The sequence below is a fragment of the Solanum lycopersicum genome, chromosome 9 (genome assembly GCF_036512215.1).
Source record: "Solanum lycopersicum chromosome 9, SLM_r2.1".
In the NCBI taxonomy this organism is placed as follows: domain Eukaryota; kingdom Viridiplantae; phylum Streptophyta; class Magnoliopsida; order Solanales; family Solanaceae; genus Solanum; species Solanum lycopersicum.
In genome coordinates, this window is record NC_090808.1 from 2390939 (window position 1) to 2404936 (window position 13998).

Genomic DNA, 13998 nt, shown 5'->3' on the forward strand with positions numbered 1-13998 from the left:
AATGGACACAAGTTAAAGTGTCTGTATGTGCATATTCAAAGTTTGAGTGTATAAACATTAAGTTAAAACTTAAATTTGAACATTCTTTTTTATGTATTTTGTCATTTTTATACATAAATACTACATTAACGTGTTTTTTAAACTTGATCCCATACAACATCTACCTTTTAACTTTTGAGTGTGCATAAAAATACTGTTAAACTTAACTTGACCTCATCTTACATCTATTTTTTATGTTGAGTGTATTATATGCACTAAATAATAGTTTACTTGTGAGAACTTCATATTACGAAATAATTGATTTGTGTTATATCACCAGAAAAAATCGAAGTTACAGAAATGGCGGTACAAAGGGGACGTAACGGCATGATGGGTGAAGAAGATGACGAAGGCGGTTTATTCGAGGAGGAATTGGAGTTCGAAGAAGAGCCAGATTCTCACATACCTCTTCACCTCCGTGACATTTTCAACGCCGCCGAGTCCGGCGACGTCGACGCCCTTCGCCAAGCCCTAGGTTTGTTCTCCGTACAAATTTTTTTTGTTCGTAAATGCTTATATTTAACTCTGTTTGAGTATTATAGAACAATTATAACCACAATAATTGCTGCTATGTTAAGTTATGAGTTCTAGCGTTGACATGAACCTCACATTTATATCCGGTTTAGCTCGAATCGGACCTGTACTATTCCGATTCGAACTCCAGATGCACTGGTATGCAATGTAGGTGTGTAACTATGGTGAATGAAGTGTCTATGTAGGTGTGAATTCATGGTGAATGAAGTGTTGCTATATGCAGCGGCGGAGCTAAAAATGAACGAGTGTCAAAAGGTGGCTCAGCCGCTGTGTATAGGTGTGAAGCTATGGCGAGTATAAGTGTTTCCTATAGGTGTGAAGCTATGGTGAGTATAAGTGTTTCCTATAGGTGTGAAGCTATGGTGAGTATAAGTGTTTCCTATAGGTGTGATTTGTGAAGCTATGGTGAGTATAAGTGTTATCTATAGTGTGAAGCTATGGTGAGTGAAGTGCTTATGTTATATATAGGTGTAGAAATATGGTGAGTGGAAGTGATAAAAGGACACAAGGTAGAGTAAAATTGCATCAGTAAATTATCTAGAGAAACTTGTAACTTCTGGAGTCCATGTAGACTCAGCAAAATAATAACTAATTACATGCTGGTTCTTCTGTTGGTGTGGAACTATGGTGAGTGAAGTATTGAAATGGGACGAGGTAAACTTAATTTGTCTGGAAAAATTTACAACCTCTTGGAATCCATGCATACTTAGCAAAACATATAGCTCAATGGAGGGAATAGATGTGCACAGGTGATGCCAATTAGGTTGGAATAGGTTTTTTGTCATGTTAGTATGTTTACGTTTAGTTCTATGCTTTCTAGGAGTCTTTTGCCCCTACTTGATATTTTTATGCCATAGAAAATATAGGGAGCTTCTAGTACACTTCCTATTATTTATTTATTTTTTGTATAATGTTGGTCTGAGATGTATAAAAGGAGAAATATGGTCAGTAAGGATTCTTTTAACTGAATCTAACTTATTTCGGACTGAGGCGTGGTTATTTGTTGTATACTAATCTCGAATCAAACTAAAAACACTCCTATTAATGCGGAACCCACTGTAAGATGCAAGCATACTAACATATTAAGCTTTAATGTCTGTTGAATTATTAACGTTATTTTTTTCTATTGACCTTATTTATCTGTATGGTCTTTGCTAGTTTTGACATGTTGTTCAACTTACTGTTGTAAAGGGCATAATTCCCAAGGATGAACTGATGGATTTGATTTTATGGAAGAATATTAAGCTTTTGGGGGGCAGGGGATTGTGGTTGAATAGCTGAAGATTTAGTAGTGCTACTCAGAGATTTATATAAATTTGCTTATAGCTTTGATTTTAACATAAAAAAGGAAGTTGTTACAACGAAATGAACATGTGATAATTTAGTCTTAGCTAGTGGAACCAGAAAAACATAGATCTGTTAGTGTAATGTTCAAATAAGTAAGCAATTTATAATTTGAGGTCCGATTTTTAGTAAAAGTGGTGGTACTTGCTCCCAAATATGTAGAATGTATGCATTCTTTTAAAAAACAACAACATTGAGTTGACAAGAAAGTTGGCGCATATTGATGATTGTTGCTATGCCGTACACAATGGAACAACACAAGCACACAACCACGCACACATGTAGATAGAGGGGTAATGATAGAGCACATTTGTGTGAGGTTGTTCTTGGCATTTATGTGGACACATGCAGAATGCCATATTGGTGGTTGAGATGAAGGAATGTTATGGAAACAAGTGTGAACATTGGCTGTGCTTTAGTGTCTGAAACCCCTTTGACAAGGTTGGTTTTGTTAACACTCCTATCCATCCCAAGGGTAAATGAAAGGAATTCGAATGATTTAAGCTGGAATGTAACAAAGCCCATACATATATTAGAACGCAAGAAAGGGAGATCTGGAGATTCACCTTCTTATCAAATTCATTCAGCTAGGTGGGATATAGTACCTACTCTCTTGTGGTTTAAGGGTGATGTGTGGAACATTGGCTTAATTAAGCTTGACTACAGCAAAGCCAGCACCTTCACAACATAGCAGGGTGGAGGGCAACACAATTCACTCAGTCTAACCACTCTTGTACTTCTTGACTGGTAAGACTAAAAACCCACCCTTCTCTCATTTTCTTGTGGTTTAGGTTGTTGGCTTTGAAAGGAGGAGATAACAAGGTTACTCAGGCTGGTGTTAGCAGCAGTAGAAGTGCCTTGCACCTGAAACTTGGTAAATCACACTTTTGAATTGTGATTCACGTGTTGCATCCTATGACTACTTTTATGTGGGAAAGTTTGGAACATCATTTTTCTCTCCTGCCCAGTCCAATAACAATTCATTTCCATTTTCTGTTAATCTAAAATGACTTTTACCGAGCTGCAATTTGATCGCTGCATTGTTATTTATGGTTGATTTTGTCACCCATGTTTCTGGGAGAAGTAAATAAATTGTTCTATATATTTTTACTAATCAAATATAAGTTTTCCTATATACCTTGTTATAAATTTTATCTGTCATACTAATGAAACTACTTGATGGGCTGCTGCAGATAATTTTAATGGAAACATTGATGAACCTCTAGAAGATGGGGACACTGCTCTTCATATTACTTGTCTGTATGGCCATCTGGCATGTGTGGAGGTTGGTCCACTCTCTATTCTCAAGTCGGAAACAGTCCCTACAGCAGACATTACATTACGGTGGATCTTTGGTGTTGATTTCATTATCATGTTTTTGACTAATACTAATATAATATTGTTTTTGACTCAGCTACTGTTAGAGAGAGGAGCTTCTGTGGAGGCTAAGGATGAAGATGGAGCAATTCCATTGCATGATGCTTGTGCTGGAGGTATACCATAAGTTTACCAGTGTTCCAAGTCCTTCATTGACGAATCTTTTCACCATAACGAGATGTAATAAACTAGTAAATTGTACAGTCAGGTTTTAAACGCATTTATTAAGCATTAAGTGAACTAACTACATTAACCCGAGCCTTTTGAGGAAGTGAGGAGTAAGGGGATCAATGTAGGTTTCTGTTAAAAAGGAATCATAAGCTTGCATTTCTTACTTTCTGAATGCTGATTATTTCAACAGGATACACAGAAATAGCCCGTCTGCTAATCAACAATGCACCTGACCCTGAATGCGTGAAAAGGATGCTGGACACCTTTGATGAAGAAGGTGATGCGGTGAGGCATTTCTACTAATATTTAACGCTATGCAAAGTTTCAATTATTTAAATATTGGAAATTAGTAAATGAAACAGCTACAGCACTTGTACTGATTGTATTTGTTGTAATTTTCATAGCCTCTCCATCATGCCGCCAGAGGTGAACATTTAGATGTGATCAGATTATTGATAGCTTCAGGGGCTTCTGCTTGTAGGAACAATTTATTAGGAAGGGTAAGTGCAGCAAATACTCAAATTAGACTTTCTTTTTTTTTAATTTTATGTCTGATTAACTCAATTTGGCTCGATTGACTTGTGATTATCGCAGACCCCATCTGAGCTTGTTGAGCCTGAAAGTGAAGCTTGCATAATCTTAGACGAAGCTATAAGTGCTGAAATCGGCCGTCCCTATAGGTCTACGTAAAGAAAATTTGGACGCTCGGCTATTGTCGATATGTTTCCCCTTGTTCTGTAGGTACTAGTGTTATATTAGAAACTCGGATATTATGCTTGAATGTTAAAATACTCTTTATATAGTGAGATTGCACATTGCAGTATGAGAAATACTCATCTTTTTTGAAGCGACTGTTAAATGATTCATCAACTAGAATTATAGAATATGGAAACTTTATTTGTTATTTTGTTATGCTTCCTCATTTTAAAGGAAGAATTTTGAAGTTGGGATTTGGGGTATCTTCACTTACCAGTTGGCACGCCATTTAAGTAGCAATAAATATAACAATAATCTTAGTGTGTTACACTTAGAATTGACAAAGTAAAAAGGCATATATATATATATCATAATGAACCAGTAAGAACATATAGTGCAATAAATATTTAGCTGATTCTTATAGGCAATTACTGATGAAATGCACATTAAAATTATGAAATACCACCCAATTTGACAGCAATCTGGCAAATATTAACAAGAACATTGGTCAATGACCAACATCGATCAATTACTTTACATGAGACTACTAACCACTTTCAAAGCAGCAGCAAGATAAAAACAGTAAAGAAGAAAAGAAAACAGCATATACATATTTGATATGTGCACCATCTAGTGCACAATTTTTTTTATCATGAGCAGCAACCACCACCGCCCTGTTGTGTTTGCTGTTCTTGTTTCTGTTTCAAGATATTTCTCTTCCCTACAGTGGATCCTTCTTCAAGGAGACTAGGCACCTCCATTATCTGAATACGATAATCTAGTTAGAAAATCGATGGAAACATTAATCCTGGAAAGATATAAGTTGACCAAATGAATCCGGTTTTGAATCAACCAGATCAAAACTGTTGGACTGAAACATTTTCTCAAAGCTTGAAGTTAAAGGATATCAAGTCTGGGAACATTGGACTGTTGACCTGTCTAGGATGTGAAAGTGTTGAACACGATGTATCTTAAAGAATAAATTGAACTGATCTACTGACTGAGTTTTAGCACTACATCAAAATATAATATTTTATGAGGGTATTCGATCTAAAAGGTCAACTTGATTCATCAAAAAGATAATGCTAAATTAATACCTGCAGACCATGTTACTAAGCATATGATGCTAAACTTGATAACAACATATCTTGTGTTACCAACATATCATTTACCTTTAAGGCAAGCTCTTCAAAGCAGTTTTGCACATTTTCTCGAGTTTTAGCACTACATTCAAGAAATAGACCTCCAAGTTCCTTCGCTAAGGCAATGCCTTCTTCCCTGGTCACAGCTCTCTCGGATTCCTGATAAAACCAATAGTAAAGTAAGAACAAAAATTGGCTAACAAACTTCATGCAGAATTTATTCAAGCACCAACAATCGACTGCAATAGAACGATAAAAGATACTCCCACTGAAAGCATTAAGATGTAACCAAACTCATCCTCTAACTCTGTTGTAATTCATTCTGCAATAGAACAATAAGAAAAGATGGATAGTACATTCCCTGAGGCATATATTCTCCAAAAATTATCCAAACTCATCCTTTCTATGTTTTTCTTTCTTTTTTGAGGTCTGTTTAAGTTGCATATAGCTTTTCATTATGGAAACATTTGCTTCAACATATCAAATGTTGTAACTGCAATACAACTATTTGGGAAAGAAAGCAGATCAAAGATCTACTAATCATCGTTTTCATGACTTCCTTTATAGCCATCATGCAAGTTCCCAGATTCCACAAGAAAATTTAAGTATACCACATTTGAAGAGGTGATATCTACTCTTAATTCACTTATTTTCTCCATGAAATAATGTCTCCTAGCATATTCAACAAGCAAATTGGATGGACTTAACACCATTATCGAGAACAGTTGGAGAAAGAGAGAGATGCAAGCATATTCATTTTTACAAGAAAAAACATACTCTGTCAACTTTATTTCCAACCAGCATCTTTACACAATCCTGATTATTACTATACAGCTCCACCTCTTTTGCCCACACATCAGACAGGTTTGTGAAGGTCTCTCTTCTTGTTACATCATAGACTGTAAACAAAATTTAAATAAACAAATTAAATATAATAGATAGAGATGCATTCAAAAATTTAGAGAAGACAAAGCATCTAAGAGGAATGTAGAAATGTGTCAACAAAGAAAGCACAGATAAATGCTTCTTATTATGAAATAAGAAAATTACTTTTCTTGTCATGTATCTGAAAACTACATGGACACCTTTTTGAATCTGAACAATTTCTATCAGTCATCCCACAAACCTTGTTCGACTAATGGAGATTGAGAGCTGTCAAAGGCAGAGATATATGATTCCCTTATCAACCCAGACGCTATTTAGTATTTGTGGTTCGTTACTCTCTAGGAGCCAGTAAGAAAGGACTGAGGCAATAATCAGCAAGAATTTCATCACTGAGAAGTTCTATAGTGCTGTTATGAAAATAGATTGGGATTCCTGATTTCTATTCTTGGCAGATAAAACTCCAGCAACCCAAAAAAACTACAGAAGATTATCATGAAAACTTATCACTGGAACCAGATTTATTCAAGTTTAATCAGATTATTCAAAGAAGGGGAGCCTAGTTTCATGCCATAGAATTGTCATTTAATAGAACAGATGGCAATTAGATTGACATTAACCTAAGAGAAGAAGCTCCAAAAACCAATAGAGCGAACATTCACCAGTATAATCAAGAAAAGTCATTCTACTTTTGGACATGCAATAAACAAATATGAACAACTGCTGCATCAAAAATTAAATTGCAGATGATTGTGTTTGTCCATGATTACTAATTGGAGTTGTGTTTGAATTTTTGTGAGTGATTTGAAAGTGAACATCTTTTGATGTTCTTCATGAAAAAAGAAAACTTGAGGGGTTTTTCAAATTATGGAATTCAACTTAATTTCAAATTATGGCCAAACATGATTTCCAGAATAAAGTAAAAAATATTCATGGCCAAATGACCACTGAATTATGCTTAGTTCAATCATGGTGGAAAAGGGCAGAATGGCGTTAAACAGCAGTGAAGATGAATGATGTAATGACAGAAGTCAAAAGTCCCACTTGTAAGGTATGAAAATGTATAAATTCACTGATTACTTACCAAGAATGATCCCTTGAGCACCTCTGTAGTAGGAGCTTGTCAGTGTCCTGAACCTCTCCTGCCCAGCTGTAGAAACATGATATGTACAGTTACAATCTTCCATTGGATCCAAGTAAAACCAGATACTTTATGAAGTTTCTTCGGCAAAGAACTGAGACAACCAAGTTAATTGGAACAACAGTAGAAATTATACCTATGAAATACTTGATTTCAGTAGGGTCTTTTTCCTCTTTTAATCTGTAAAACTGATTTCAGTAGTTACATCGTAATGTCGAATTCCAGAACTCACGAGCCTTAGACACTTCTCCGGGTAGTGATTCAATGTTGTGCAATATTAACATATTAACCTTGTTGCATAGAAAAAGTCTATGTAATCTGGTCTTATGCTACAATGAGGGAATGGGTTATTGTCTCCTAATGTGGTGGTAGAGAAGCCTCATCTAGTGAAAGAGCACTCAGATTTAGTAAAGTACATGGTCTAATAGCCATCTACCTAGTTGTGTTTTCCAGTGTTGGCCCCAATGTTCTGTTATACACACTCTAGAAATTTTGGCGTGTGGGGAAGGTATTAGCATCAAATATTGGACCAGGGAATGGGTTATTGTCTTCTTAAATGATCTTGAGACATTCTTTACATCATGAGCTAATTTTTTCCTTCTGGGGGTTGAGTTATGACATATCCATTCTCCCTTACAAGTCATGCATCTTAAAATGCAGGTGAAAATCAAATTGACACACCTTTAGTTAAACCAACCAATAATCATGTAGATCAAGTAGTGTTTTTGTTATCAGGTAAATTAGAGGTTTCAATAGATTAAGTTGTTTTTAAGCACATAATCCACACCATTGCATAAAGAGATCTAATTGAACATTCTTAAATCATGGAGTTCTAAAGTTTTAGTACAGATCTCATGAGTACAGGTAGACATTTGGCACCATATAATACAGTAAAATAAATCCCAGAGTCTAGGCACTGTTTTGGTTCTTACCTGTGTCCCAAATGGTAAGCTTCAGTTTTTTCCCACTAACAGTGAGTGTCTTGATCTTAAAATCAACGCCTAATCATAAGAAAAGGAAAAGTAAATTCAGTAGAAAATTGTATTGAGAGATTAACCATCATATGAGCATTTAGTTGACGACTTCAAAAGATGTTTAAGCAAATCACTAGATCTATCAGGACGAGAGAAAGACAGATGAAGGAAAGGAAAAAAAATTGAAACACTCTTAAGCTACATTTCTTAATTGCTGTTTTTTCCTTGTTCTTTCTATCCTACATTCTTTTGCCAGTCGGGGCATTCTCCTAAAGCAACATGCAGACACGAAGGCATTCTAGTTTAGGTTCTTTTATCATGGTGATGGCCAAGCCAACTTGTATGCATGTAGACTGATCCACCAGATACCTTCTACCATCACATTCAGCTCTATGTTACTATCCATAAACAACTTAAGATGTGATATTTCTAAAACAAACACTATCATATTAGTTTAGGCATTCCTAAGATATAGCAGAAAGGTATGTACATTTATGTATAGCAACATTAGTCCTTTGGTATAATATTCAATATTGCATTTCAGATACATAAATACCTTGTTCTATTTCTAATTCAGATAAACTTTATTATCAAGAATTCAGGATACAAAAATACTTTGTTTCTTACTAAAAATGAAATAATTTTTTTACTAGTTTTGGAAAATAATATGTATAAGACAAGTTTGGAGCAGGAGCTAGGATCTAGATAATGATCATTTTCTAGTTCTAAAGTATACATTCAATAAAACTGCTAAGAATCCAAAAAAATCCTCTCAACAATATGCAAACCTCTAATCGCAACACAAACTCCTGAATTCTATGATTTCCGAATCATACACATCTTTCAGATTTCACTTTACGCAGTAAACATTGACAATCAATGTGAGAATCAAAAACTTTAGTCAATCATTAACAAAGAACAGCACAGCCTGCTGATTCGAAAGGACTTGAAAATCATAGTAGTTAGTAGTGATTAATCTGAGAATCAAACAAATTAAACTAAACTACAAATCACAAAATACTCCGGCATGTTGTATGCTTGTTCGTTCATTGACAGAATTTCATGAATCAAAATTCCGAGCTAACTCCAAAATCCAAATCAAATGATCAAAGCAAAAAAAAACTTGAGCTACAAATCATAAAAAACTCCGGCATGTTGTATACTAGTTCATTCATTCATCGGATTCCTAGATACAGAATTCCTAGCTCATAACTCCAAATTCCAAATCAAATGATCATCAAGTAAAAACTACCAAAAAGAACAGGAAAATACAGAATACACATTTTTTTCTTCACAGCATATGTTTGCATTCACGCACACACAAACTGAGCTAAAAGGAGCAAAGAGAGTACCAATGGTAGGGGCCAGATCGTCAACGGCATTAGAAATGAAGCTAACAAGCAAGCTACTCTTTCCAACTCCAGAATCTCCGATCAACAAGATCTTAAATGACAGATCGTAACTGCTGTTGCTCTGCCCCGTCGTCGCCGTCGATGGACCCATCGGCGAACTCCTCCTTCCTCAACTCAACTCTCTCTCTCTCTCCTTCCAATTCAACACAAAAACTCTGCACTTTCTCTCTCTAGAAACTATGCAACAGTGACACAATGGCGACAGAGAGAAATACAGAGGGCCAAGTAAAAGTATTCAGAAAGCTTTTGGCATGATTCACTACTTTCTCTCTCTATATGTATATGTAGAGAGACAAAACGGATTTATTGTATGTATAGGTTTTGTAGAGAGAGAGAGTGGGAGGGAAAACGTTTTGCAGTTATTCTTTTCTTTTTCTTTGTTAACAAGTGACTTCTCAGCAGCTACAAAATTAGAATCAAATAAATATTTAAAATTAATAATGAAAAGTTTGAAATTAATTAAATTATTTTCTAAATAAAGGAGCATGATTTGCTTTTTGAACAATATAAAAAATATATATATTAGTGAAATTTCATAAGTAGGATCGGAAGAAGATAGACATCAATTTTAAATTTAAAAATGAAAGCAATAACTACAATGAAATAATATGAAATGAGAGTCGAATACAACACATAAAAAAACAAACAATAATAATGACAACAAAATAACGTGTTAATCTAACCACACAAAGATCATGTGATAACCCCAAAAAAAATAATTTACTAGAATTGAATTGTTTCGTCGTTTAGCTGGAGATGAAAATTGAATTTTTCACCGTTTATTATTGTTTAGCTACCGCCTGAATTCTAATACAGTAAAAAGGTTTAAAAATCAAACTCTACCTCTTTCCGAATCCTATAGCTTAGCATCAAATTTTCGACCGACAAATATATGAGCAAGCATCTTGAATCTCCAAAAAAAATTATTTAAAATTTTGACGTGATATCTATGATACAATCATTCATATATATATATATATATATATATAAAAAAGAAGATAAAACTTTCTAGGAGTGAGAAATTAGAACATTTCTATTTTAGTTTCATCAAAATTCTAATTTTACGTTCAATTTATATATTATGTAAAAATATATTTAATCTTTTTTTATTTTTGCATGTATTCAAATAAAGTTAATTTACTATAATTAATATTTGCGTAAATATAGTAAATATTTTCCGTTACACAAGGAATCCAACCGCCACCTGAAAATTAGTGGCATGTAAGGTAATTAAGATGAAAATAAGGGGTAAAGAGTTATATAAGTTGGGCTCCAGGCTTTGAGTTGTAACTTTTGGTGGTGGGTCAACATCTAAGTGGGCCTTTTGTTGGTACGGGTTATCGGGTTTGGGCCCAAAATTGTTTGATTATGACTTATGAGGGATCTTTCTAGTGCATTAGTACTTTTTGGTGTGTTGTTTAGGATTCTTTTTCAAGATATTTATGCAAATAATCGATTAAATTTATTATTTACTTTTAGATACTTTGTGTTTGAGTTAAGGCCTTTCGAAAATAATATTTCTATCTATACGATATAACGGTAAGGTTCGTGTATATTTCATATTTCTCGGTCCCCATTTAATGAAATTTCACTATGTATGTTGTTGTGAATATTCCAGCTAATTTTAGTATAAACGGTTGAGCGAGCATTAGAAAAAGATCAAGAGAAAAAGGATGGGATTAGTGGAGCAAAATGAAGGCATATATATTAACTCTTTTGTAAAGCACAATTTTTGGAATTTAACTCTTTTAGAATTTATTCCATTATATAATTAAATAAAGTATGTTTCTAGGCCACTCTATTTGGTGTGACATATCATGACTTCAATTAAGATTGTAGTTTGTTACTTTCGTCCTTGAAATTGGTTATGCTAAGTTTGTCTTATGGGAGATCTAATACATATGGTCATAGTCATATATATAGACTAACCAGATGAGTGGACGATTATTCAGATTAAATTTTTTTCAAGATAAATAATGATAGATGCGAGAGAAAATGAATATCTATTTTTTTAGCATTTGTTAGGCACAAATGTTGGAGTTTTAGCTCTTATAGGATTTATTTCCAATATAAAGTTAGGTTATGTATGTTTGGGACTACTCTATTTGGCTCTTGTAGGATTTATTTTCCAATATAGAGTTAGGTAATGTATGTTTAAGACTAATCTATTTGGTGTGACAATCACTTTAATTTAATTAAGATTATAGTTTGTTATTTTCATTGTTAAAGTTGTTATGCTAAGTTTGTCTTATTGGATCAAATACATATCGCGATAATTAGTATATATATTATATACAGATTATATTTATATTGTATTTTTAGTTGAAACGATTGAGTGAATGGTTACGAGAAATAATGATAGGGCTAACAGAAAAGGAGAAAATTAAATGAAGCATCTACTTTTCTTATAGTTATGCACAAATTTTTTTACATTTATTTCCAATAAAGAATTAGGAAATATATGTTTCTAGGTAGGACTACTCTATTTGTTGTGACATATTACTTTAATTAATATTGTAGTTTGTTATTATTCATCCTAAACTTGTCTTATGGTAGATTAAGATATACAAATATATGATAAATTTTTCAAGATTGTAGCTTGTTATTTTTCATATTAAACTTGTCTTATGGGAGATAGATATCATTAATTTATCATAGAAATTTATTTATAATTATTTGATAGACCCAATTATCTAACCCAAAGTCAAAAAAGAAAAAAATTAGGTCAAAGTGTACTTCTAAATGGTTACAAATATTATTGAGTGTGTTAAAAAAACCAAAACATTGTAGGCCAAGTAGTATTTAAGTTTGTGGGGAATGGACTTATATATTTAACCTTTTATATCAAGAACATTTTAATATACTCGTATTATTATTATTATTATTATTTTGCTTCAATTATATTATAATTAAATACTTATTTTTCAAATTATTTTCAAGATATCATAAATAGGGATAGTTTGATAAAATATCTATATCAATAATTATTTTTTAATATATGCGTCAATTCAAAGTGTGACAGGTAAAAGTGAACGGATGAATTAGTATTTATCAGATATCTAGAATATGTTATGCGCTTTTAGTAATTACTTTTAGATTTTTTAGTAATTATTTGAAATAGTAAAAAGATTTTAAAAATGAAAATAATCACACCTTTTTTTCTTTTGAAACAATATAAATAATATGAGTAGAAGGGGCTAACTATTGAGCAAGAAAATGAATATACTATATATATCCAATATACTTTCGTACGTAGGGTTTGAAAAAAATAACATATATACAATCTTATACACAGATTCAATTAAAATTAATTAGCTTCGATCTAATTTACAATCGATACTAACTCTGTCTGATTCTGTATTTTAATAATACATTTTTTATTTGTCAAAAGATCTCTCAAAAAAGTTGTTGAGCTTCATATTTAACAAAATAATAATAATAATCAAACAAAAAGAAAATATTTGTGCTGGAAATTCTTTTCTTTTGACAAATATAGAGGCCAATTTTGTTTCATAATAAAAAAAAAATCAAAAAAGAGAGAAAAAAAAAACTCTTAAAACTTGTCCAAATGGTCCCAACAGAATCTCTTTTCTTATTAATAGAGTTAAATAAATTATAAGAATATCATATTTTATGAAAATTAATAAAATTTATGACAACAAAGTACATCAGTAAGCGTGCATTATTTCATGATTATGTTGAGGCAACTTCAAATTAACAAAATTAAACATTTAAAGTTTTTATTTTATAAATAATTTTATTTCTTTTCCTTAAAAAAAGAGTAAAGGGGTAGCAATCATTCTTTTAAGAGAAGAACTTTTATGCGTTTGATCAAATATTTATTTAACTATATATATCATTTTAAAAAATATTTACATATAAATTAATCGATAACTTTAAAAAAATGAAAACAACCTTCTATAATCGATCAAAATACTCTAATTATAGAAAATCTTAGATAACGAGTTAAAATATATTAATAGTGTAAAAAACATCTATATTTATAGTGTGTTTAACTAAAAAAAATTATAATGAAATATTTTATCTCAATGCCAATTACCTTAATGATATGATAAAATTTTTATATAATGAATAAAATCAATACTGTTAGTGTAAAAAAAAATTTAATGAAGTATTTGATCTTATATTTAAATTACCTCAATGACATGTAAAATCCATAAATAATCACTTTTTTAATTTTTGTAATTGAAAAATTATAAAATTTACGAAAGACTATTTTCTGAAATATATATGTCGAAAAATGATCCATAAATGTTGTTACTATT

The 13998-nt window shown here is 32.3% G+C and overlaps 2 protein-coding genes across 2 annotated transcripts; one reads left to right on the forward strand and one right to left on the reverse strand.

Annotated features, from left to right (window-relative positions):
* Positions 1-238: 238 nt before the first annotated feature.
* Positions 239-4369, forward strand: LOC101256213 (uncharacterized). The gene is made up of 6 exons (XM_004246558.5): positions 239-514; positions 3111-3202; positions 3332-3410; positions 3656-3750; positions 3870-3965; positions 4060-4369. Exons 1-6 carry the CDS (start codon positions 340-342, stop codon positions 4153-4155), a joined length of 633 nt encoding a protein of 210 aa, XP_004246606.1. The 5' UTR covers positions 239-339; the 3' UTR covers positions 4156-4369.
* A 220-nt stretch (positions 4370-4589) lies between these two features.
* Positions 4590-10159, reverse strand: LOC101255914 (ras-related protein RABC2a). Its single transcript, XM_004246557.5, has 6 exons — positions 9653-10159; positions 8259-8327; positions 7270-7335; positions 6081-6202; positions 5334-5462; positions 4590-4925 (listed from the first exon to the last, which is right to left on the reverse strand). Exons 1-6 carry the CDS (start codon positions 9801-9803, stop codon positions 4812-4814), a joined length of 651 nt encoding a protein of 216 aa, XP_004246605.1. The 5' UTR covers positions 9804-10159; the 3' UTR covers positions 4590-4811.
* Positions 10160-13998: the final 3839 nt, after the last annotated feature.

Excerpts from the sequence above, each read along its gene's own strand:
- LOC101256213 (XM_004246558.5), top strand. The coding sequence starts at position 340 with ATGGCGGTACAAAGGGGACGTAACGGCATGATGGGTGAAGAAGATGAC. Across the intron at positions 3,203-3,331 it reads GCCATCTGGCATGTGTGGAG|CTACTGTTAGAGAGAGGAGC; the intron begins GTTGGTCCACTC and ends TTTTTGACTCAG. Across the intron at positions 3,751-3,869 it reads TTGATGAAGAAGGTGATGCG|CCTCTCCATCATGCCGCCAG; the intron begins GTGAGGCATTTC and ends TAATTTTCATAG.
- LOC101255914 (XM_004246557.5), bottom strand. The coding sequence starts at position 9,803 with ATGGGTCCATCGACGGCGACGACGGGGCAGAGCAACAGCAGTTACGAT. Across the intron at positions 7,336-8,258 it reads GCTTACCATTTGGGACACAG|CTGGGCAGGAGAGGTTCAGG; the intron begins GTAAGAACCAAA and ends ATGTTTCTACAG. Across the intron at positions 4,926-5,333 it reads TTGAAGAGCTTGCCTTAAAG|ATAATGGAGGTGCCTAGTCT; the intron begins GTAAATGATATG and ends TATCGTATTCAG.